Source organism: Aricia agestis, chromosome 22 (genome assembly GCF_905147365.1).
Source record: "Aricia agestis chromosome 22, ilAriAges1.1, whole genome shotgun sequence".
Classification (NCBI taxonomy): Eukaryota; Metazoa; Arthropoda; class Insecta; order Lepidoptera; family Lycaenidae; genus Aricia; species Aricia agestis.
Window position 1 is genome coordinate 3281476 of NC_056427.1, and position 25230 is coordinate 3306705.

General features: G+C 39.2%; 1 protein-coding gene across 29 annotated transcripts in view; it reads right to left on the minus strand.

Moving 5' to 3' along the window:
• Positions 1-302: 302 nt before the first annotated feature.
• The window catches only part of LOC121737989 (ryanodine receptor), a 156146-nt gene continuing 131218 nt past the window's right edge, over positions 303-25230 (minus strand). For 22 of the 29 annotated variants that reach the window (XM_042129761.1, XM_042129776.1, XM_042129765.1 and 19 more), the window contains 25 exons: positions 24979-25089; positions 23715-23842; positions 23126-23256; positions 22299-22459; positions 20670-20871; positions 20278-20439; positions 19641-19797; positions 18654-18856; positions 17961-18164; positions 16182-16297; positions 14825-14924; positions 14025-14156; positions 13216-13309; positions 11855-12010; positions 11252-11348; positions 10509-10666; positions 9611-9741; positions 8890-9048; positions 7361-7441; positions 6285-6411; positions 4823-4954; positions 3419-3575; positions 2722-2831; positions 1988-2090; positions 303-430 (listed from right to left, as the gene is read on the minus strand). In XM_042129761.1, coding sequence (XP_041985695.1) covers positions 327-430; positions 1988-2090; positions 2722-2831; positions 3419-3575; positions 4823-4954; positions 6285-6411; positions 7361-7441; positions 8890-9048; positions 9611-9741; positions 10509-10666; positions 11252-11348; positions 11855-12010; positions 13216-13309; positions 14025-14156; positions 14825-14924; positions 16182-16297; positions 17961-18164; positions 18654-18856; positions 19641-19797; positions 20278-20439; positions 20670-20871; positions 22299-22459; positions 23126-23256; positions 23715-23842; positions 24979-25089 — 3416 coding nt within the window. In that variant the 3' untranslated portion in view covers positions 303-326. The remainder of the gene's footprint in view (positions 431-1987; positions 2091-2721; positions 2832-3418; positions 3576-4822; positions 4955-6284; positions 6412-7360; positions 7442-8889; positions 9049-9610; positions 9742-10508; positions 10667-11251; positions 11349-11854; positions 12011-13215; positions 13310-14024; positions 14157-14824; positions 14925-16181; positions 16298-17960; positions 18165-18653; positions 18857-19640; positions 19798-20277; positions 20440-20669; positions 20872-22298; positions 22460-23125; positions 23257-23714; positions 23843-24978; positions 25090-25230) is intronic. The other 7 variants (XM_042129772.1, XM_042129770.1, XM_042129768.1 and 4 more) reach the window with 1 other exon arrangement.

A 25230-nucleotide genomic window follows, 5' to 3' on the forward strand; every position in this document is an offset into this window, starting at 1 on the left:
CATAATTATATTGTGGCTATTCCAAACATTAAGGCCAAAATTTTCATAACATTTTTTTAACAAGCTTTGGGTTGTAAGTTTTGGTTTACAATATACACAACCTTAGCCTGTATTTTATTGACAGTGGCCTGGTTTTTATTTTTTCGGTCTGATGTTTATTGACAATAGCCTGGTTTTACTGACAATGGCCTGATTTTTGTTGACATGTTTTGGCCTGGTGTTTAATGAAAATGGTCTGGTTTTATTGACAATCTTAGCCTTTTTAAAATCAGATTTTTAACATTTTCATATTGGTTTTGGCCTTAGTTTTAAAGGCTTATCATCTTCTATTCTCCCATCACATCTTCATACTGTTTTCTAAAGCAGTCACCGACTGGGAAGAAGTCCCAACACCGCTGAGTGTACATGTTCCATACAAACGTCTCTTGACCTGTAAGACAGTAAATGGAGATAAAAATATATTACCAGAACAAAGATCTATATCCTACTAGTCCTACTAATACTATAAAGGCGAAAGTTTGTTTGGATGTATGGATGTATAGATGTATAGATGTATGGATGTATGGATGTTTGTTACTCTTTCACGCAAAAACTACTGAACGGGTTTTAATGAAACTTTACAATAATATAGCTTATACATCAGAATAACACATAGGCTACAATTTTAACCGACTTTCAAAATGGGGAAGGTGTTATGTTTGTTTTCTTATGTTCAACGATTACTCCGCCGTTTGTAAACCGATTTTCAAAATTTTTCTTTTATTATATAGGGTATCATCCCAATTTGGTATTATATTCACAAAGGTGGTGATCTGATGAAGGATCCATAAGTAATCGAGGGAACTCCTCAAAATTTATAGGGAAACATGTGGTGACTTCGGTTTCGTGAGAAGTATTCTAAGCATATGCTACCAACAAGTAAGATTTTGCACCGAGGTATACCTGGTATACCGTGATTCGGAAGGTGCTGAGAGAACTCCTGATTCTTTATAGATACAAGTTTGGGAGTTTCGGCGCTGTTTTAAGAACGGAAAGCATATGCTACTATGCAAATGACATTCATCATCATCATCATCATCACTACCATATAACATATTATACGATGCATCGTCCCATGGTTATGACTTATGAGCCTATAATGTAGTACTTTTCATAGTCTTTTAGATCGAGACTCGAGTTTGTCAAGCGATAATTAAAAAAAAACTACATCTACCTAATATTATAAACCTGAAGAGTATGTTTGCTTGAACGCGTTAATCTCAGGAACTACAGGTCCGATTTAAAAACTTATTTCAGTGTAAAGCCCGTCACAGACTTAAGCTATAATATATATTAATATATTTATAGCTAGACATATTTTCTATACTAAATCCACATGCCACAAAAATATATATTATAGCTGAGTGTGTGGTCACGCGAAATTAGTATAGAAAATATATATTAATATGCCGAGCTATAAATATATTAATATATATTATAGCTAAGTCTGTGACGGGCTTTAGATAGCTCATTTATCGAGTTCTTACTCGATAAATGAGCTATCTAAAGCCCGTCTATAGGCATATATTATCACGCTAAGACTAATACGACCGAAGAAACTCAGGAAAATGTGGGAAAAACGGGGGAAATATTAGATATTACGAACTACTGGAGCAATTTTTATCGTAATATTAAGCACAGATACAGAGTAGACCAAATGAAGGGAGTAGGGACATAAGCTATCTTTTATGGGAAAATGTACGGTTTCCATAAAATTCCTAATTTACGTGGACGAAGCCGCGCGGGACATCTAGTTTTATATACAATGTCAAGATTGTATACGATACAAAAATTCAAGTTTTTTTATGATTTGCCCAGAAGCATTGAAAACTTTTACGTTTTGTCGGCGGGATTCGAACCCGCACCCCCGGCTTGAGCCACGACGCGCTCAACCACTGTACAGAGGTTGTAAATTTCCGGCGTGTTTACTCAAGGCCGTCGTACTCACCCGTGTACTCGGTATCCGGTTTGTTGATGAGATGCATCAGGAAGAACATGTAGTTGGCGAGATTATGTTCTCTCTGCACGTGGGTGTCGAAACCGTGCGGCACCTGCAATGTGACGTCATTAATTAGTCTGCGGGGCTAAAATGGTCTCTTTGGAGAATCACATTATGAATCATAATATGATTCATTTTTTTAAAATCGCAAAATGCAAGTCTGCTTGCAATTCATGTCTACAACTCGACAAGGCTTTAAATGAACGTGGCGAAAATAGCAACGCTGCCATCATACAAAAACGTCATTTTTGACAGTTCTTTTATAGCCTTGTCGCACTGTAGTAATTCGCACAATTTGACATTTGTCAGTTTGACAGTTTTGACAATTCATTTGCTGAATTGATTGAGAGGAATTGCTAAATGTGACCATTTTAGCCCCGCAAGTGTTTTAACCGATTCGTTGCCTCACGAATTCTTACCACAGGCCAAGCAGTTTGTTCGATGACGCGCCATAAGCGTCATCGGCCCTGCTAAACGATGACGCCCCACGTGCGGCATTGACCACTGGTAGTGTTTTATGCACATTTAGACAAAGGAATTGTAATTACAGTATAATCAATTAGTTTTAACGTGTTTTTTAACAATCCATGTATGCCGCGCCTGGCGCGTCATCGGCCTCACTGAATCTTTTTGAATGACGCGCTGTTAATGACAATAGCCTGACTAAATAGGGAAAGCCTTACTTTATCAAAGTAGTCCTTATTGATGCCGCATATGAAGCAGTTGGACTCCATGTCTTCCTTCACAGACTCCAGTTGATCACGGAGCTCGCCGAACGCGTCGATGATCAAACCTGAAAGTGGGAAGAATTAAAAATAAACTTGAGAGGTGTCAAGGGACACCCGGATGGAAGAAGTTATAAAAAAAAATCATAACTGACTTGCTTTCTGTGAGAGAGAAAGAGAGACAGAAACACGCGCACCGCACGGCTTACAACTATAGCAAAAAGCACAGACATAGATCAAGATAGATACCGCATGTCCCGCGAAGTACATGCGGTATCTATCTGGATCTATGTCTGTGGCAAAAACTGTCGGTCAAAAAGTGTCGTGTCGTTACAACTATTTTTCGCAACGCGCGATAGGGAACTTCGTTTCAAAAAAATGTTTTGTAGATAAGTACTTCTATCTGCTATAAATAGCTATTTGTCTGAATGCTGTAAATAGCATTAAAACGCATAAGAGTGAAAGAAAAAGATTATTTGCCAGTAAGTCTTTTGTGTATCTGTCTCAGTTTTGGACTCCAAGATTGCTAATATAGGCTATGCTACAAGCCATAGTCAAGGACATTATTCAGATGATGTGGTGGACCTTGGAAACAGACAGACAGACACAACCCGTGTATAATTTTTTATATATTAGTATCATCATCATCACTCACCCTGGAGGATGGCGAGCAGGATGACGATGACGAAGAAGAAGAAGGAGATGTCGAAGATGATGCGGTACACCTCGGAGTCATCACCATCGGGCGGCTCCAACTCATCACCGATGCCGCCGCCGGCACGCACGCCTTTGTATAAGTTGAACACGAAGCACTGAAAAAGCAACGCATACTGTTAGTGTCTAAACACACTAGGCCAAAAATACGCGGCCGAAGTTCGGCATGATTACGCTTGCAATGCGCTAGGCATACATTATAACGCGACGTAATTTCGGCATGGTGTGTCATCGGTAATTTTAAATTTATAATACATATGCAGGCGTAATTATGCCGAACTTCGGCTGCATTTTTTCGGCCTAGTGTGTTTAGAAAACACTAGGCCGCAAATACGCAATCGAACTTACGAGGCCAATTTTACGTTTCGACGCATTCGGCTGATATGACACACGATAAATGTCTAAACACACCATGCCGAAGATACGCGGCCGAAGTACGGCAAGGTTACACCTGCAATGTATCACACCATGCCGAAATTACGTCGCGTTATAGGGTACAGGCTATAGCCGAACTTCGGTCGAGTGTAAGTTCGACAGCGATTCGGCGGCAATGTTATTTTTCGGCGTCAATTCGGCGGCGTTCGAGACACCGAATACTCGGACAAAGTAACGCAACTGAATTTCGGCCGCGTATTTTCGGCCTAGTGTGTTTAAACTCTTAGTACATATTTTTGATGTGACAACGTCACAACAAGGGCGACAAGCCCTTACGGAATCTTATAAAAGACTAACTACCTAGCGGAATAGAGAAACAAAGGCCTGAGCAAGAGAGCTGTCACTATCAGTAACACTGCGTGGTAAAAAGAGACGTGTGATACATGACAGCAGCACTCTTTTTTTGACGTCCAGTCGGCATAGAATTCATGTTCAATCATGCTTGTGTAAGTGTATACGTACACATATTTTTCACACAGATGAAAACCAATTTCGGTTTCGTATGACAGCTCGAGATTGTTGCTCTATTCCGCTAGGTATATTAACTTTATGGTCTAAACAGACTAGGCCGAAAATATGCAACGGAACATACGAGGCCGATTTTACGTTCCAACGCAATCGGCTGATATGACACACGATAAGAGCCGAAATTACGCGGCGGAAATTCAGTTGCGTCTTTGACAAACGCTGTCATCATACAAAAACGCCATTTTTGACAGTTCTACTTTACAGGCAGCGCCCCCGCCCACGTTCATTTAAAGCCTTGTCGGACCAGCGACGTCTTCTGTCAAATTCTGTGGTCAAAGTTAAGGTTAAAGTTAAATTAGCCTTAACTATAACCATAACTTTGACCATAACTTTAACCACGCCTCTGGTGCAACTCACCCTTGTCTAAACCACCCTGACTCACCGTGAGCATATCATGGCAGTTCCTGTTCACTTCATCGTCTTCCTCCTGCACGTAAAACTTCCGGAAGAAGTTGAAAGCTATCACCGTGTAGATGTACACTATGATGGTCAGCAGCATCACGGTTAGGACGAGCTGAAATGTGATCATTAGTTAGTTGTCGTAGTATAGGCAGCGCATAACTTTAAAATCGCTCTAGAATGGTACGCGCCCAGTTTGTCGGCACGTACCGGGGCGCGCCGGGCCGGGCCGCATCGCATTGACGGATTTTGAGTACTTTGGATAGCTCCAGTGTGACCACTCTTAAATCACTCGCGACTCGATATATCAAAAACGTTGCTATATTCTCCTAAAATCTACTAGACCGTGTTTTAGCTTCTACCGAAAATCTACCTTTATTAATCAACAATGTATTCTACGTGGTTGAAACTAAAATGTTTATATGGACTGTCTTCATTATGCATTTTGATTTTTTATATTATTATATTATTTGTTATATAATATCGATCTTCTATTAAAATTTACAAAAAATTTTGGACTACTAAATCGTCATTCATTTGACCTCAAATCTACCAAGAAGTGGAAATCTATGTGAAGTGTGGTCACACTGTTGCCGGGGCGCAGCGGGTTTGTCGGGCCTTGCCGGGCCTTGGCGCAATGAAAGAAATCCGCTGCGCCCCGACACAGTGTGCGATACGCGCATCCGCTTCCATACAAATTGTATGTAGGCGGATTTTTGCGATGAGCCCTGGCACGCTGAGCCCCGGCACGGCCCGTCTCAATGGGCTCACTCCTTAAATGCCCATATTATCGTCGTTGAAGACGAGGAAATTGATTGACAGACCAACGTCATTTGGTCGGATCATGTCAATTCAATGTTAATTGTGATCTCGCTAGGTTTGACGTAACGCGACCAATACTAGGAATCAACTTATCTGATAGTACAAAATATCTTACCGTTAAATAGCAGACGGTGGCATATACATGTGTTAGTGTAAACACTGTTAACCTTGAAACCATCAAATGAGCCCGTCAAAATGAACAAGTTTTTCTATGAGAACAATGCTGGGAACTTAAAAAAAAAATGCAGTCTTTATACCCATACGGATGCCCGGCAATTTGTATGGGTATGAAGACGGATTTTTTGAGTTCCCATCATTGTTCTCATAGAAAAACTTGTTCATTTTGACAGGCTCATTTGATGGTTTCAAGGTTAACAGTGTTTACACTAACATCTTGTATACATTACATGCGTAGTCAAAAATGTGAGGCAGGTTTGGAGCCATAATGGCGCAAAATATTTAACTTTTACGACTCTCAGGTAATATAAGTTTATATGACTAGTCTTTATAAAATATTTTTTTTCATGATTGTCCATTAAATATATCATACTAAAGCTACACAATCATGGCCATCCATCATACTCCAACGTAGATCTTAAAATTACCCGTACTATAGATCATACCTGTTTCCCGTTATGCGTGACGGACTGTAAGATAGTCCTCAGCGTCTTGAAGCCAACAGCGACGTCCAGCAGATGGGCGGCGAAGAAGAAATTGTTAAAGTTGCCCATCACCGAGAACGAGAAATACCTAAACAAGATAATAACAATAAATATATTAGATAAAAAAAAATATGTAGATTATAGTCCGTCAAGAAAGTGAAGAAATTAAAAAGTGGCAACATCGTAGTGTCATCCCTTTTTTATTACACTAGTTTGAAAGGGATGATTCTACGATGTTGCCACTTTTTAATTTTTTCACTTTCTTGACAGACTGTACTTAGAAACGAACCGAACTAGACGTTCCGTGCAGCCGTCGGCGTAAATTAGGAATTTCACGGAAACCGTACGTTTCCCGCAAATAAATAGTCTATATTTCACGTGGTCTACTCTACATCAGCTGTGCCAAATAACATAAAAATTGCTCCAGTAGTTCGTGAAATAATAAGCACTTACAAATATTTTTGCCCGTTTTTTCACATTTTACTCGAAATTTTGCACACAACAATTTTGACAATGCATGACTAGCTAAGAAACGTCATTACAAATCCAATATGGCGGTCTCCCCAAAATGGCGGACAGGCTATTTCAAATGCACCCCCATGATATGGGTATCAAATGAAAGGGTTTGCTGTCAGGAATACAAAATTATAGTCACGTGACTTGAATCCAACATGGCGGATATACCAGATGGCGGATTGACGGTTGAACATTTGAATTTTTTAAAAATTTTTGTGCGTGTTTTGTAGTATTTAATTCTAAAGTATAGAGCTGGGCAGGACACGTCTCCCGTATGCACCCGGACATCTGGGCGCGTCTAGTTTCGGAGTGGCTACCGACTGGTCGGCGTAACAGAGGCCGACGCAAGAAAAGGTGGCGCGACACTAGATGCGTTTGATAAAGAGTGGCCAACAACATCACAGGATCGTGAACTTTGGAAAGAAAGAGGGGAGGCCTTTGCCCAGCAGTGGGACACTGTAGGCTGATAATAATAATAATAATTATGAAGTAACTTATTAAATTCAGAATTTTTCACTCACCAGAGAGAGTACAGGAAGGAGTTGTCTGTAATGGTGACTCCGGCTTTCCACACCTGGTAGCGCCAGTCGATGTTGAGAATGCTAAAAATTAAAACGAAAATATTATATTTATACTAAGCAAAGCACGGAAAATTCATTAAGGACTTCCTAAAATCCAGGTAATTAATACTAATTACCTGGATTTTAGTACAGTATCAATATTTAATATCTATGGACGCTTCACACCACGTCAGTCTGGCCCCGTGCTAAGTACCTAAAGGACTTGTGTTACAGGTACCAGACAACGGAAATATATTTAATACTTTTATACTATACATATATTTAAGATTTTTATTATATCATACACATATTTAATACACATCCAGACCCGGGTACTTTGAAAACTCTTTGTTCCGTCGGCGGGATTCGAACCCGCGACCTCCGGCTTGAGCTACCGACGCACTCACCACTGAGCCACAGAGGTCGTCAAAGACCTCTGTGGCTATCAAGGACACATACAGTATAATATGTATCAAGGATACATATTATACTGTATGTGTCCTTGATACTCTAATTGTTAATAGTTATTGCCCTTATTTAAAACATAATATTTTGTATTGAAGCGGGCTAAAAAGCTCTCAAGCTTTTTAGCTTGAGAGCTTTTTAGCCCGTTAGCTGTCAGTCTGTGGAACAAATTACCCACATCTTTGAGACGTGCTCAGTCCTCATACGTTTTTAAAAATGGCGTGAAGGAACATTTTTTGTCACAATTAGTCCATATTAACTCATAATTACCGATATTGTATTATTTCTATTTTTTTTTTTATTTGTATGTATTATTTTGTATGTATGTATGTATATATATTATATTATATGTATGTATGTATTTGTAATATACTTATATATTTTAAAAAGTTTACACTTAGCTGTCTATGTAGTCACCTACCATCTATTACTACTGTTACTTTATAGTTTTACAATACTCGTAAGGGTTGTCTGGAAGAAATCGCTTGTAGCGATAAGGCCGCCTTTTGTACTTTTTACTTTTATAGTTATTAAGTATTGTATGTCATGTTTGTTTTGGTGCAATAAAGTATTTTCATTCATTCATTCATTCATTCATTCAAGCCTGATTAGCACCATGGAAGAAGTCATCAAAATATTATATACCAAGTTTTTAATTTTTTTTTAATGAAATAAGGGGCAAACGAGCAAACGGGTCAACTGATGGAAAGCAACTTCCGTCGTCCATGGACACTCGCAGCATCAGAAGAGCTGCAGGTGCGCTGCCGGCCTTTTAAGACGGAATAGGGTAATAGGGGAGGGTAGGGATGGGAAGGGAAGGGAATAGAGGAGGGTAGGTAAGGGAATAGGGTAGGGGATTGGGCCTCCGGTAAACTCACTCACTCGGCAAAACACAGCGCAAGCGCTGTTTCACACCGGTTTTCTGTGAGAACGTGGTATTTCTCCGGTCGAGCCGGCCCATTCGAGCCGAAGCATGGCTCTCCCACGTATATATATTTAACGTTAGGTAAGTAATAGATACTCACTAATTAACGAAGCCCTTGTTCCCTTCGTCCTCCTGAGCGGCGAAGGAAGTCTTCTCCATGCCCAACATATTCGATATGCTGTCGAAGTCGTATGTCTCAGAGTACTTCGCACGGACCTTCTTCTTGACGAATTTGTCCCAGTAGTTCACGGGGAAGGATCTGGAAATTGAATGAAAATTAAGTTGCGGCAGCAACGTCGCGCGACACAAACTTCAGTTCTATGGAACGTAAAGTGTCGCGTCGCTCCTTGTAGTGTTGCCTAGTGCAGTTCGCGTTTTAGGGTCAATTCAGACCGCAACGCGACGCGTAGAATTGACAGATTTTAATTGCGTGAGACGTCTTGCAAATCTGTCAAATCCATAACTGCATCAACGCGTCAACGCGTCGCGTTGCGGTTTGAATCATAAAGTTAATATACCTAGCGGAATAGAGAAACAAAGGCCTGAGCAAGCGAGATGTCACTATCAGTAACACTGCGTGGTAAAAAGAGATGTGTGACACATGACAGCAGCACTCTTTTTTTGACGTCCAGTCGGCACGTGCCTCATGTTGACAATTTAATCTCATAGAAATCATGTTCAATCATGCTTGTGTAAGTGTATACGTACACAAATTACACACACACATGAAACCAATTTCGGTTTCGTTTGACAGCTCGAGATTGTTGCTCTATTCCGCTACGTATAATAACTTTATGGTCTGAATTGACCCTGAAACTCACTTGGCGGATATGACGAGCTTGTCCCAGTGGCTCTTGAGGTCGTCGTCCTCGGGCTGCTCGGCGATGTAGAGGCCGTCGAACTCCAGCTTGCGGGCTATCTCCTTCTCGCGCTTGAATATCGCCAGCGGCACCTGGAAGGAGGTTGGCAGGTCGCTTTGCATTTGCTGAACCTAGTTTGGCAAGCCGCTTTTTTACTGTACCTAGGTTGGCAAGCAGCTTTCATTTATTGAGCCTAGGTTGGCAAGCCGCTTTCATTTAATGAACCTAGGTTGGCAAGCCGCTTTACATTTATTGACCCTAGATTGGCAAGCCACTTTACATATTTTACTGAATCTAGGTTGGCAAGCCGCTTTCATTTAATGAACCTAGGTTGGCAAACTGCTTTACATTTACTGAACCTAGGTAGGCAAGCCGGTTTACATTTATTGAACCTAGGTTGAGAAGTCTCTTTACATTTACTGACCCTAGGTTGGCAAGCCACTTTACATATTTTACTGAACCTAGGTTGGCAAGCCGCTTTACATTTACTGACCCTAGGATGGCAAGTCGTTTTAAATTTACTGAACTTAGGTTGACAAACCGCATCTCATATTTTACTGAACTTGGGTTGGAAAGTTATAATGGTCTAATAATTATTATTTATTATGAATAAAATAGATGACTATTATTAAAATAGATTGCACCAAAATTCGTATATGGCGCGGGAACCGTAAATTTTTTCGGGATAAAAAGTATTTTATGTCCTTTCCCGGGAATCAATAATATATCTACATACATACCGAGCATCAAAATCGGTTTGGGCGTAACGAGGTAACAGACAGACACTTTCACATTTAAAGTATTAGTATAGAAGTTCGGTTAGCATGATGCTAAACTTCTTAGTAAAATTAAATGTCACCTTCAGATGGTAGTATCCAATGAGTATAGCGAGCGACACTATCGAATGCAGGGCTGCAGCAACATTTATCACGTGTTCCATGTAGAAGAAGTCTTCGTCTATTTGTACCACTTCCAGTGCATCATCATCGTCACCATCGCCGCTGCCTGCTCCAGAACCTGATTGATATTCGTCTGATTATTATGTATCAGGATTTATAAATAAAAGTAGTTGATATCCGCAACTCCATTGAGTCGAAATTCACTAATTGCGCGACAACATCACATTTTTTACAACAAAAATTTGTCCTATTTCCTTACCTGTCTGTCAGATCTCGATACCAAAGGGGTATGAAGATTTTGGTCGAACTACGTCCGCTATTGAGTTTTTTCGCGTTCACGAATATTTTTTTCCAATTTATTACCAGTTTTACCAATTTAAGATATTGCAACTTTGGCAGCTCAAATCCTCGAAATGTGACACTTTACGCGGTTTTGTCCAAGATTATTTTTGTTTGTATTGATGTTAGCTATCCATTTTTGAAAAAAATATTCGTGAACGCGGAAAAACACAATGGCGGAAAACACAGGCTCCATATAAAAATCTTCATACCCCTTTCGTCTGAATGCGTTCAACCGTTTCAGCGTGAAGATATAACAGACAGTTATATTATCGCATTTACAATATTATGAATGGATTATTTTCACAAGATTTTACAAGATATATGTGATCGCATATAATATTATGTTATTATAAAGATATACCATCTCCACTCCCACCAGATCCCCCGCCAGAACCGGAACCGCTGATGATGTCCGCTATTCCGGACCCGTCACCACCTTCCACCTCCAGGGTCGTAACCTACACGACAAATTCAAAATTAAATTCTGTAACATATGTCACTGATCTAGCTTGAGAAAGAGAAAGGACCTAAAGCGTTACCCTGAAGCATTCCAAATTCTAGGCACATAAATGATTATTTTATTCCACGTACACTAGAAAAATTCTCTATATTATTCACTGTATCACGATCAGTGAGTAGGTCATAGAGCGTCAAATGTATAATTGGAGGAAAAGAAAGGATCAAATCGTTACTCTGATGCACTCCAATTTTGTATGTACATGATTCTAACATAGTTACAATAAACACTGTAGTTAACAATTTATTAAACATTAAATACATCTCAATGTCGTCTTTAATGAATATTATGAAAAGAACAGAACGAAAACGTAGCCTTGAGGAACCCCTAGCTAAGCTAGCCTACATCATCAAGACAAAGTTTTATTAGTTTAGAATACTAACAAGATTTTTTTTTTAACATATCATAAGCTTTTCTAATAATTTTACAGAGAAAATATGATCTCACCTTGTAGAAGAGCAAAACGAAGTTGATAGCGAAGGCCAATACGAGAGCAACATATTTGAGGTTATAGAAGTTTCTAGCGAGGAATGACACGGCGCGTTTAACGTATTGCGACACGTCTGTCGCAGCGAGCGCCGACGACGTGGGAGCAGCTACACTCTGTAGAATAAGAGAGAGAGAATATTAAAATACACGAAGTCAGAAGTGAATAATCATAGAAAAGTAAATATTATGAAAAAATATAAAATTAAATAAGAGTAAGAGTGGAATATTTAGACGAAAGAGAGTCATATTATTTGGGTCGGTAAGGACAATTTACAAAATTAAGGAGCTGGCGAACAAAATGGGGTTAGCCCGCGAGAAAAAAAATTTACACAGTGGTTAAAAAAATAGTATTAACTACTACTATTACTACTACTACTACTGAACTAATTTTGATTGTAAATGGGCTTTTTAAAGCCTTTTTAACCGGATTAGATGGGTCAAGAGAAGACGATTCGAAAAAGAATATTATACTTTTGCACTCTGGTGGACTTGTCCGGTTTTGTTCGCCAGCTCCTCAAATAATAAATAGGGTTGTTAGTTGGAACAAAACTACTTCTTAATATTATGTATAATGTACTATCAAATTTTCCCATAAGTTCTAAAATTTTAATGAAAAAAAAAAACATATCAGATTGTTACCTTTTTCAATGGACAAAACTTCAATGATCCGCGCTGCATAATATTCAGTAAATATTGTTTAAATTTGTTATTCACTATATCCCGGTCACCGAGTACGAAGCAATTCGGCCATTGACCAATTAAATCGACATCGCATATTCGTTCGCGGGTAATAGAGCCAAATACCGTTATTTCAACAACTAAACTTCTTCGTTTTCGGTGACCGAACTTGTTTTTAGGGTTCCGTACCCAAAGGGTAAAAACGGGACCCTATTACTAAGACTTCGTTGTCTGTCCGTCAGGCCGTCCGTCTGTCTGTCTGTCGCCAGGCTGTATCTCAAGAACCGCTATAGCTAGACTTCTGAAATTTTCACAGATTGTGTATATATCTGTTGCTGCTACAACAACAAATACTAAAAACAAAATAATAATAATATTTAAGGGGGGCTCCCATACGACAAACGTGATTTTTGGCCTTTTTTGCTCGTAATCAAAAATAATTAAGGGGCTCCCATACAAAAAACACAATTTTTGGCCTATTTTTTCCTCTATAACGGTACGGAACCCTTCGTGCGCGAGTCCGACTCGCACTTGGCCGATTATTAATTAGAGTGACAGCTGTATCGCATCTATGCTCTCATGCAAATGTGTTCCAAGTGTCAAAACATCCTTGTAGATCTGCGAATAAAGATGTTATTTACCTTCTTGCTCTCGGCCTCTATCTGTGACATGGCCGCTTGCTGCACCGCTTGTGCTTCCATTCGTTCTTGCGCTTGCTTCTTCGCTTGTTCACCACTAAAGAAATAATTTTACATTACAGTTTGTGCCCCTTTATTTCATTATGAAATAAAACAAAGCCACTTGACCGTAGACTGTTGTTAAGCGTCGGAAGACTCAAAACTATTCTAGCACGTCTCGACTACGTAGAAATTCATAATAATTAAATACTTGAAATGTGCTATCAACGCTCTTTCATTCGATACCTCACACGACACCGTCAAGATTTTTTTACTTATTTAATTTATGTCCTAGGGCCTCTGACCTCCATTAAACAAGTACGCTGGACTTATATGACCCTTTGAAATGACAGCTATTTTTTGTGCCTATTTGAAGCGGAATCAGCGCCCCCAATGCAATGGAAAAGAACTAAATTTGACGTAAAAATGACGTTTGAAAGTCGCCATATTGACGCTGATAGCAGTAGTGGGAGTACCTGGAACTAATACTAGTTTCTACAATCAATAGCAAGTAAGCGGCCATTTGCAAGTTACGTCAGATTTAGTTCTCTTCCCCCGCATTGGGGGCGCTGATTCCGCTTCCAATAGGCACAAAAAACAGTTGGGTATCTTAAGTCCAGCGTACTTGTATAATGGGGATCAGTGCCTAGGGCACACTTCACTTTCTCCCTCCCTAGAGGGCGCTTGTGAAAGTGACAGATTGGCAAAATCTGTAGGTTTGTTAATAAAAATCTGGTAGTGTTTCTTTTCATACTGCCAAACTTGATACATACCCGAGCAGATCAATTAGGGATGGCGGCTGCTGCTCTTCGCTGTGGTCGGCGCTGTCATCAGGTGACACCTCTGCTTCTTCACCGCTAGATGGCGTCGAAGTGGTTGGAGACTCGTGAGGTTTCACTTGAATTCTGTGGATTGTAGATATGTTATCATCATTTCTAATATAGCTAATGCGAAGCAGTGTCTGCCTGTTCCTCTTTAAGCGAAATTGGTATAGATCATTCGAATCCCAGCGAAGGACAGAAGATAGTCTTTATACCGAAAAAACGTATAGATCCCGCACGACAAGCGAATTTCAACGCATACTTTTTGCTGAAACCGATTTACGGGCGTCGTGTAGTAAAGAATTTAAAAAAATAGTAGAACGAAACAATAATAATAGAAAACGAAGACGGACGATGTAACCGTGGCCGGCCAAAGAAACGGCGCGATCAGCTGGAGGCATACCAGTCGGGCTGGTCAACGGATGCGCTAGATCGAGAAAAATTTTAAACTCTTTTCCCAGCAGTGGGACCAGTAATATACTATATATTATAGTAATACCAATGCTGGGCAAAGAGTTTTCAATTTTTATTATAAATGCGAAAGTGTATCTATCTGTCTGTCTGTTACCTCTTCACGCCCAAACCGCTGAACCGATTTTGCTGAAATTTGGCATGGAGATACTTTGAGTCCCGGGAAAGGACATAGGATACTTTTGTCCCGGAAAAATGTACGGTTCCCGTGCGATTAACGAGTTTTGGCGCAACGGAGTTGCGGGCGTCATCAGTATGCTAACAAAAATAATAGAACTTACTGTCCATTGTCCTCTTTAGTGATGTCCAGTCCGAAAGCAGAAACCTGCATTTGTCCCGTATCATCCGCCGCTGGTAAGGCTGGCAAGTGTCGTATAGGACCTGAATTTATAATAATGGCATGATAAAAAACTACTACTTACTTGAATTTAGAATCTTTTTTCTACCGATTGAATAAAAGATTTTATTAAAAAATATCTCCCATGACTTCTGATGAAATCTTAATTTTCTCTATGTTAATTCTTTATATATTTAGTTATGTCAATTTTAAACCAATTGTTTAAATTTTTTCTCTAAGATTAAATTATTATCATTGTTATTATTAAGATTTTGTTAGGAGAGTTACGTCATAATAAAGCCAAAGCCAAATTTTGTTAAAAAATCCAATTGTTTATTTACATAACAGTAAAGCTTTTTTATTACTTAAGTTTTAATGTAGTAGAGAATTTTGGAAAGCACCACTTAGCGTAAGAAGATTCTTGATTTTAATATGATGGTAAAACAGCACATTTTGTTGGTTTGAAATAAGTACAAAAGTATACTTTGGAATCGTAAATATTCTAGTATTTATAATACATTGTAAGTGTACTCTAACCTGGGCCCTTAGCCAAGATAGTTGCCTTGATTTCAATGTTAAAGCACTAAGTAAAATAAAATTCCAGATATCTTTGATTTAAAAATTCGAAGTCAAAAAAGAACGTTTGACTAAGGGTCCAGTTGTGCTATATTAACTATTACTTGGGTAGTATCAAACAATGTGAAGGTAGATAATTCTTTGTTTTGATTTTCATAGTGTAGTATAAAAAAAGAAAAAAAAAGTTTTATTTATAAGTGTCATTGTTTTGTGTTAAGTTTTAAAAGCTGGTGTTAACTTGAAGTGAGAATAGTTACAAACCTCATTAATGAGAGGGGATACGAAGTATTTTGTACTGCTTTATAACAATTATTATATTAATTTTTCATCGCATTCGTATGCGAAAGTCAAATAATAATATATTTATTATTTATCATTAGTTCAACATTACTAACAATAGATGGCGTTAAATATAATAATAATCGCGCCACCGTTTATTAGATTACATTTAATATTCGCAATTTTTCGCACCATGTGGCCATTTAGAGTTTAAATACGCTTCCGTACTTTTGAGTTTGATTGTTTGTTTGGCGGGTTTGGCTTTTATTAGTTAATTCCGTCGGTAAAATCGCACCTAATATTAGCGACAAAGTGGTGATTAACAAACAAAATGGCCATCAAAAATGGCGGATAACAAGCAAGATGGCCGTCTGCAATCAAAATACTTCGTCCCCCCCCTCAGTGCGTAAGCTGTCAGCGTGGCATGTATAATGTAATTGTCTTACTTGTGAGCGCGAGTCTGTGTCGGAACTGACCGAATTTCTCCTCTTCCACCGGTTCCGGGGGCGCCTCCTCCACTTGGGGACCTCGCATCAGACCCAGGAGCACGCCGAATACGTACCTGATATGTCAAATATGGTAAAACACACACTACATTAAGAAGTACTACAGAAAATCCTATTATTGGGAAAATATACGGTGGTAAATATTTTATTATAAAGGGACTTATCATCAAAACACACCAGAACGCAGTACTTTTTTAAAATTTCGTGGGGTTTAAAAAGGGGACTATAATAATTACTACATGATGTACAACATTTTCAACTAAGTATCTAAGAAAAAAAAAACAACAATAAAGATCATCATAGGTGCTTCTCTACTAAAACAAATACTTACCGTACAATAAATATAATTAATTATATCTTAGTGCAAGGATATGAAATAAAATTGCTTATAAATTATTAAAAGATATCCTGCAAGGATGTTTTATGACAAAAATCTGGTTCCGCCATTATCTAAAGTGTCCATTAACAGACAGCTATTTTCTGTCAATTTAAGTACAGTACCAAATTAAGGGTGCGTTTCCACTGACGCGGAGCGGAGCTTAGCGCTGCTCGAATTGACCAATCGTGCTATTCCAGCGGAATGACAGCGAAGCGGAGCGAAGATTTCGAGCATGGTGATTGGTCCGCGTCATTGGAAACGCGGCCTAATAATGCGCATGGAAATCTTCGCTAATGGTCGTAATTACGAAAACACCCGAATCTATGAAACGTAAGAGCCCCAAACAATGCACCTTGTTCAAAGGAAATAGAAGTAAATATCATATAGCCGGTGTCTGTCCGCTGTCGCCGGTCCGTCAATAAGTGATATAACTCACCGGCAAGCCATCGCGGCGTTACCATGGTAACGTCCAAGCAACGTCAGGTGCCTCTACGTCGCTGTAAAGCGCTGTTTTTCTTAAATTAAGTTTAAAACATACGTCTTCCGACGCTCGGGAAATACGAGCGTTGCCGAAAAATTACGAAAATTTCTATGCACATTATCACTTTGGGAGCACTGTACAGTATTTTTCACTTGAAATGAAACGTAACGCTGTTGTCATTTTGTGTGACAAATCTTTCGCAATCTACACCCCCATGAAAAATGTCATCTAAGTACCAAAACATCCTTGCAGTCATGTATGTTTATTTGAATAACGATATTAATGGATTTACCAGTGACTGTGCATCAGTAATCAGTGGCATGTAATGAAACATGATCTGTGGTTAGTCGGTTGATATTTTGGGGTATTTCACGATTGAACCAAAGGTGTATTTAAACTTGGTAGTAGCCGAGTGTTATGTCTGGTTTTAAAGGATTTAATAGGCATTAACATTCGAAAGTAATAATGTTACAATCCTAATTAATAACAATTCACAGATATGGATTAACGAACTGGTTACATGGAATTAAAAAACCGCTGAGCTGATTTTCTTATTTTATATGGACATAGGTACTTTGAGTCCTGGTAAAAGACATCGTATACCGAGTTTTGGAATTTGGATCATCAAAAAATACACCCAAGGCAAAAGAACTTACGTGCTACATCTAGTAACAATATAGTTTGGTTAGTCATGTTAACAGTGACTATAAAATACAGTAATCGAATTTCATTGTTACTGCTACTACCGTTTACACTACATCAGTGAAAAAATATTTTCTCATCTTATCTTTTACTATCTTTGGTCAAATCATGAAATACTCAAGCACTACATCCTCCTTGTTTATTCGGTTAAACTCACCTTATAACAACAAAAGCACCATAACCGATATAGTAGAACAGATAGAAGAACATTTTGAAGAATCCTACAGCCAACTCCGCGGGCGGCATCTGTTGGAGATCAGCGATTTTCTGCTTTATGCTAGACGGCGATAGAGACGAGAATGCCGTGGCGATGCCGTCCTTGACGGATTGTAAGCCACGACGGAAAGGATCTTTGCCGGCTCTGAAAAGAAATTGAAAAAAGAAACATTAATTAGGTACTATTTTTCTAAATGTTTTAGGAACGGGTAAAACAAGCAAACGGGTAAACTAATGGAAAGTAACTATCATCGCCCATGGAGACCAAGAAGAGGTGTGTTGCCGCCCTTCTAATGGTTAATTCTGACCGCATTGCGTCGCATGCATGCATCTAGAATTTCTAAATTTGTATTGAATTGACGGATTGGCATGACGCCTTACGCAATTGAAGTCTGCCAAATTCATACAAATTTAGAAATAGATGTATTTCTAAATTCGCATGGATTTGGCAGACTTCAATTGCGTGACACGACGCGTCACGTTTCGTTCTGAATTGACCCTTAGAGGGAATACGCTCTCTGTTTAAAGGTTTGCAGGTCGTATTGGTCCGAAAATACTGCTGGTGATAGTTCATTCCAGAATTTTGCTGTAAGTGGCTGTTTTTTTTTTTATATTTTTTTTATTTTTTACTTACCTTTCATCGTCATCATCTCCCATATACATATACGCCGCCTCTCTGTTCTTCGGTCCACCGGCTGATTCCTCCGAAGCGGCCATTAATCCCGAAGCATGCGTCATTTCAAAGATGGCGTCTTCACAGAAGTTGACAAAGGCTTCTAACTTCTCTTTGTCACCACCCTCTGTGACTATACTGTAGAAGAAAGCTCGTTTGGATTCCTGAAAAATATTGAACATTTTAATTAATTTATGCTATTAAATTAATAATCAAAAGTCTCTATTTTATTTTTGGCTCTGTTAAATATGAAAATAATACGGTGGTTTTAAGACAGTTTTTCGACTTTTTTAATCTATTAATCCAATCTAGCCTTACATACGATTGTAGCTTCCTGAAGTCCACCTTAATCTAACTTCAGATAGCGTCCTAGCCTAATCTAGCCTCTCTTAATTTTGTCTCATATTGTACATCCAATTTTTGCCTCATATTCCTCTTCCTCCTCCTCTTCTAGCCTATTTCGATCTGTGGTTTCTCCCACTGCTCAATATTCGACTGCTTAATCTCGAAGTAAACTCGCTCTATCTCATACTAACTTCGTCTAGTATACCTTAACCTATATGTATAAAACTGAAAGGTGACTGACTGATTGACATAGTGATCTATCAACGCACAGCCCAAACCACTGGACGGATCGGGCTGAAATTTGGCATGCAGGTAGATGTTATGACGTAGGCATCCGCTAAGAAAGGATTTTGATCAATTCCACCTCCAAGGGGTTAAAATAGGGGATGAAAGTTTGTATAATATAATAATACTTCTTAACGCGAACGAAGCCGCGGGCAAATGCTCGTATAGCATATTATATACGTATCTTTACTGTAATGTCCTGAATTCCTAACCTCATCTACCTCAGATAGCGTACCCTCTACTAATCTAGCCTCAGATATCCTTCTAGCTTTTTCTAGCCTACTTTTAACTAGCCTAGCGTAGCCTTTTCTTCCTTACCTTAATCTGCGGCTTCTCCCATTGTTCAATATTCGACTCCTTGATCTCGAAGTAAACTCGCTCTATCCTCTTCGAGCCGCCCATGATCTCGATACGACCGAGGAAAGGCTCGAAATAGTTGAGGACGGAACCGGCCGTCTCGAGGAAACGGGCCAATCTGAAATGACAAAAAATACAGAAATTACAAAAATTACAACAAACCTAACAAAAATATATATTAATCAGTCACAGGTCATAATAATAATAATAACCAGTGACATGACTGACAGAATCTTTACTAATAATATTGCAAATGCCAAAATATTTTCTGTGAAAATTAATTTGCGATTTGCGAGCGATTTGTGTGCGAAACGGTAACAGGCAGAATATAAGCTTTAGCATTTAGAATATTATAATGGAAAAATGTTGATGCATAGTATTTGCCATATTATAAATCAGTTAGCGTGAGTTCTGTTTGAAATTTGTGAAAATAATTTTTAACTTGCTGGTACGAGTATTAACCCATCAATCTCTAAGCGGCAGTCGCATAACAATTGAAAATCTATTGTGTCTGCGATTTCCACGATCGATTTCATAGTCTCATGTTTCTGAAAATTTTCTTGCAATTTAACTGTCATCTATTTTTTTAATTTCTTACCTTGGTTCATTGGGCATATGCTCAGACAGGTTAGTCAGCAAAACGGCTAAGTTGAAGCCGATTTCCTTAGCCGGCTCATGGAAGCGGTCGCAGAAGCCGATGTAGTCCAGTTTACCGTCGTGGTTGGTTTCACAGCACGCGAGAAGGAACTCTATTTCTTCTCTGAAAAAGTATTAACATTAATTATTAATTATGTAGTCATTTAATGAGCACTTAAACAATTTATTAAATGCCTCTGAGTGATTGCCGAGTCGTTTTCTATCTGAAGATGACTTTCAGATCTTCGTCGAACAGTCGCTTGCGGCAAAAATCGGAAAGCCATCTTAAGTGTCAATATCACCGATCCTAAATTTTTGCGCGGCTTATAAACATATCCCTTCTCTAAAACTTACGGCGTATAACTCTTCTGTTGCTCCATCTTCTCCTTAAAGTCCTTTGGCAGGACCCAGCCGTCGTTGTTCGCGTCGATCTCCTTGAAATTAGCGCTTGAAGTCAGGGCATTTAGTTTGAGGAACATGTCAAAGTATTTGAGAATGAGTTCCACGTTGGACGCTGATTCTACTAGCGTGTCTACCATCTGTTTACCGATAGTACCTGAAATGGTAAAATAATATAATAATAATAGCTCCTACACCGGTTTCGGTGACGGTGGCCGATTTCATTGAAACCAGGCCAGCTACGCAGGAGTAATTTTATAGTGCCCAAGTGTGTGCGCAGTACACAAGAGTACTGTCTATTCCTTTACTCTCATAACCCAGTGGGACGGAAGACCGACACGACTGGCGAGAGATCAGGCGCAGGACCGACATTTATTATGCTCATCCGACGCATGGATCATCTTACTTGTCATACAATCAGGTGATCAGCCTGCATTGTCCTAACCAAACTTGGAAATAACATTTTCCAACGCGGGAATCGGACCCACAACCTCCGAGTCAAGAGCCGCGCTCTATACCACTAGACCACGGAGGCGTTATGATAAAATAGTGCTTATTCATAATAATAGAGATGCGCGCAATTACTCCGCTGCGCCGAATTCATTTATCACGCGTGAACCGTACATCTTACGGGATAAAAACTTTCCTCGGACTCAACGTAGATACATAGCTTCCATCAAAATTGGTTTAGCGGTTTAAGCGTGATCAGACAGACAGACAGACAGATCATACGTGGGAGAGCCATGTTTCGGCACGAATGGGCCAGCTCGACCGGAGAAATACCACGTTCTCACAGAAAACCGGCGTGAAACAACGCTAGCGCTGTGTTTCGCCGAGTGGAGTGAGTTTACCGGAGGCCCAATCCCCTTCCCTACCCTCCTCTAATTCCTTCCCATCCCTACCCTCCCCTATTACCCTATTCCCTCTTAAAAGGCCGGCAACGCACCTGCAGCTCTTCTGATGCTGCGAGTATCCATTGGCGACGGAAGTTGCTTTCCATCAGGTGACTCGTTTGCTCGTTTGCCCCCTTATTTCATTAAAAAAAAACTTTCGCATCCATATTCATATTTTAATAGTAATATTATAAATGCGAAAGTGTGTCTGTCTGTCTGTTAACTCTTCACGCCCAAACCACTGAACCGATTTTAGTATGGAGATAATTTGGTATGGATGCATGGACCCGGTCAAGGACATATACTACTACTTACGCACTTTATATCCCGAAAAAATGTGCGGTTTCAGGGCAATAAACGAAACGAAAAGGGCAAATTTGAATTTGAAAGAATAAACGAATTTCCGTACAAAGGTGACGTCGTCTAGTAGATTATAAACAAAACTGAATCATTGGATTTTCGATTACAAAAGCTAGTGGTAACATAAGCTGTTTTAACGTTGTTAGTGGCGGCCGAAAAGGAAGATCTTCCGACCGAGCGAGATAGCATGCTCGGTCAGGCCGAAGCCCACTGACGTCATTTCAGACGTTGTATATATCTTGCCGTCCTCCGAAACTTCGATAGCGCGATGCAGGAATGTTAGGCGAATTGTGGGTACCGCCACACTGTGGTAACAAAACTGTAAACATACCATTAACAACATTTCCTTCCAGCATAGAAAGCATCATGGTGATCATATCCTTCTGGAGATTGAGCAGTTCCTTTAGCAGGTCAACCTGGGACGAATGTTTGGATAGTTTCTCTTGCATGTGAGAGAACAGGAAGAGGAAACCGCCTACCGCGTCCCATAACCTGAAAAGTTATTGGTCCTTAGATCCGGATCATTAAATATAGCAATAAGTTAGTGATAAATTATTTCTATCAGGCGGGATTCTCCTGCATGTGCGAGAACAGGAAGAGGAAACCGCCTACAGCGTCCCATAACCTGAAAAGTTATTGGTCCTTAGAGCCAGATCAGTAAGACAAAAATTTGGTCGGTACTTCGAGCCCGATCATTAAATACAGCAATAAGCTAATTATAAATTCTTTCTATCAGGCGGGATTCTTCTGCATGTGACAGAACAGGAAAACGATACCGCCTACCGCGTCCCAAAACCTAAAAATTATTGGTCCTTTGAACCGGATCATTTCAATACAGCAATTCAATTGGTCCTTCGAGTCGGATAATTTGAATACAGTTTGGCGACCGTTTTTTTCCTTGTTTTAATATTCCTTGTATAGATATTCTTCCTTGTTTTAATCATTAAAATAAGGAATAATATTTAGCCACGGAACATCCCAAACAAAGTTTCAAATATTGAATCTCATTAAGTAAATAATTATAAATCTCTTTTTTTACAATAGCGCCTCTAGAGGCAAATTCTCATGCGATTATTTTAAGATATTATGTTAAAATATAAGTAGATACCTTAATAATAACACGACTACTGAATTATTATTGGAGGTTACGCAATTTACCTGGAATGTGCTAACGCCTGTTGGTTCTGCGTACACGGTCCCTGTATGACTTCTGTAAGCGTGTTGAACACTTGCGACGCGACGCCGATGGCCTTGAAGAAGTTTGCCTTGCCCGCCGGGTCTATAAGCTCCTAAAAAATAAGAAACCGTTTTAAAAAGTATATCCCGACTACGTATAAGGGCCTGTATTCACTTTGATTAGTGCAGGTGATTAGTTATTAGGAGAAATAAAAGGACTTAAACTAAGCTAAGTCGCTGTCCACACTTACTTTGTTCCGATTACTATTCACCTGCAATAATCACCGGCACTTATCACTAATCAAAGTGAGTACAGGCCATAATACTAACATATTTGAAACTAAATAAACGAAGACCGCAACTCCGTTGCGCTAAAGTTTGTTTATCACGCGGGAACCGTACATTTTTCGGGATCAAAAGTATCCTATGTCCTTTCTCGGGACTCAAACTATCTATATGCCAAATTTGAACAAAATCGTTTTTAAACAGGGAAGAGATAATAGACAGACAGACGGACGTACTTTCGCATTGATAATAATATTAGTATGGATATACGCTGTCAAATCCTCACCTTACTGCTGTAATGCCAGTAGAAGTCCATGATGGACTCCTGGAGACGCAGCAGGTAGTCCACTGTGCAGATGACCACGTTGACAGTGGTGGTGTTACCAGCCTGCGTACGTAGGTAGTTTTGCCACTCTGGAAATACATACAGACTTACAAATTACAATCAGTTACAATGCAACGTTGAATTTGAAATTCTTAAATGAGCCTTTCTCAAAATCATAAAATTGAAAATCAGCGTTGCGTTCGCTACATTGATAAATAGGAACCAGTTTGGTATTATCTAAGTTAATGATAATGAATCAATTTATCTGATACATAAAAAAATATCCATAGCCGAACATAGAATCTTCTCCATTATGAAAATTGATTAAAGTCGCTTTATTTTAAAAGTCGTTCCCGCGCCTGATCTAAAAATGTCCCCCCCCCCCCCCCCCTCAAAAAACTCGTGGTTTCGTTATAGTTTGTGCGTTTTTTGATGATATGCGTGACACATTATAATTGACAATAGTAGGGAAGTTACCTAACAAAAATTTATCGATAGTTTAAAAATATCGAATCACATCGTAAAGGAATTGCAATCGAAATTATCGATTTCGTACTGACATTTCAGTGGTGCCGGCGATTTAAGATGGCCGCCCTTTTTTTATCGATTTGATTTCGATTCAACAGAGTCAATCTCTATTGACATAAGTTCCTATTCATGCATATGACATTTTTCAAATGTTTTCGTAACAATAATTTTATACTCCTATTTCACAGTTAATATTTATAATTTTTATTAATAAGTTAGCATTTAGCATCTTTTCATTTTTATTCATTTACAATTATAGGAAACATTTGTTTTTGTAGATGGAATATAATTTATTACATTTTGTTTTTTTTTGTTTTCTTGTAAAAAAAACCCGTAGCAAGGAACATGAAAACTGTCACCCATATCATCTTAGAACGCACAAACTATAGTATCACAGACATAGATCATGATAGATACCGCATGTGTATGTACTTCGCGTGCCATATCGCGCTCCCAAACGACGAGCAATGCTCGTCTTTCGAAAGTCTGTCAATCGGAATTTTAAAAATGGCTAAATGCCTAAAAGTGCCGTATTGAGCTGTAGAAATTTAAATAGAAACGTTGGCCTAAATAATGGGCACTTTTCTTATCATCGGTACTTCACAGTAGCTATAAAAAAGTGGCACGCTCGTTTTCATACAAATGGAGCGACATGCGGTATCTATCTTGATCTATGTCTGTGGTTAGTATACTTTACCTAAATTGTGTCCCTCGCAAGTGAGCTGTATAAACCGGAAAAGCGCGCACGTAAACTCAGCATCATGCATGTTCTTCTCGCCGGCAGCGCCTTCCAAGCCCACGCCCAATCCTGTGGGAAAACACATCAAATGCCGGTAACAGTAAGGTTCAGGAAATATAATTTACAAAGTCTCGAAACGAAATAAATATTCACCCACTATAATGCATAGACTTGATAATTCAACTTTTTAATCCAAGTTCCAACATCATT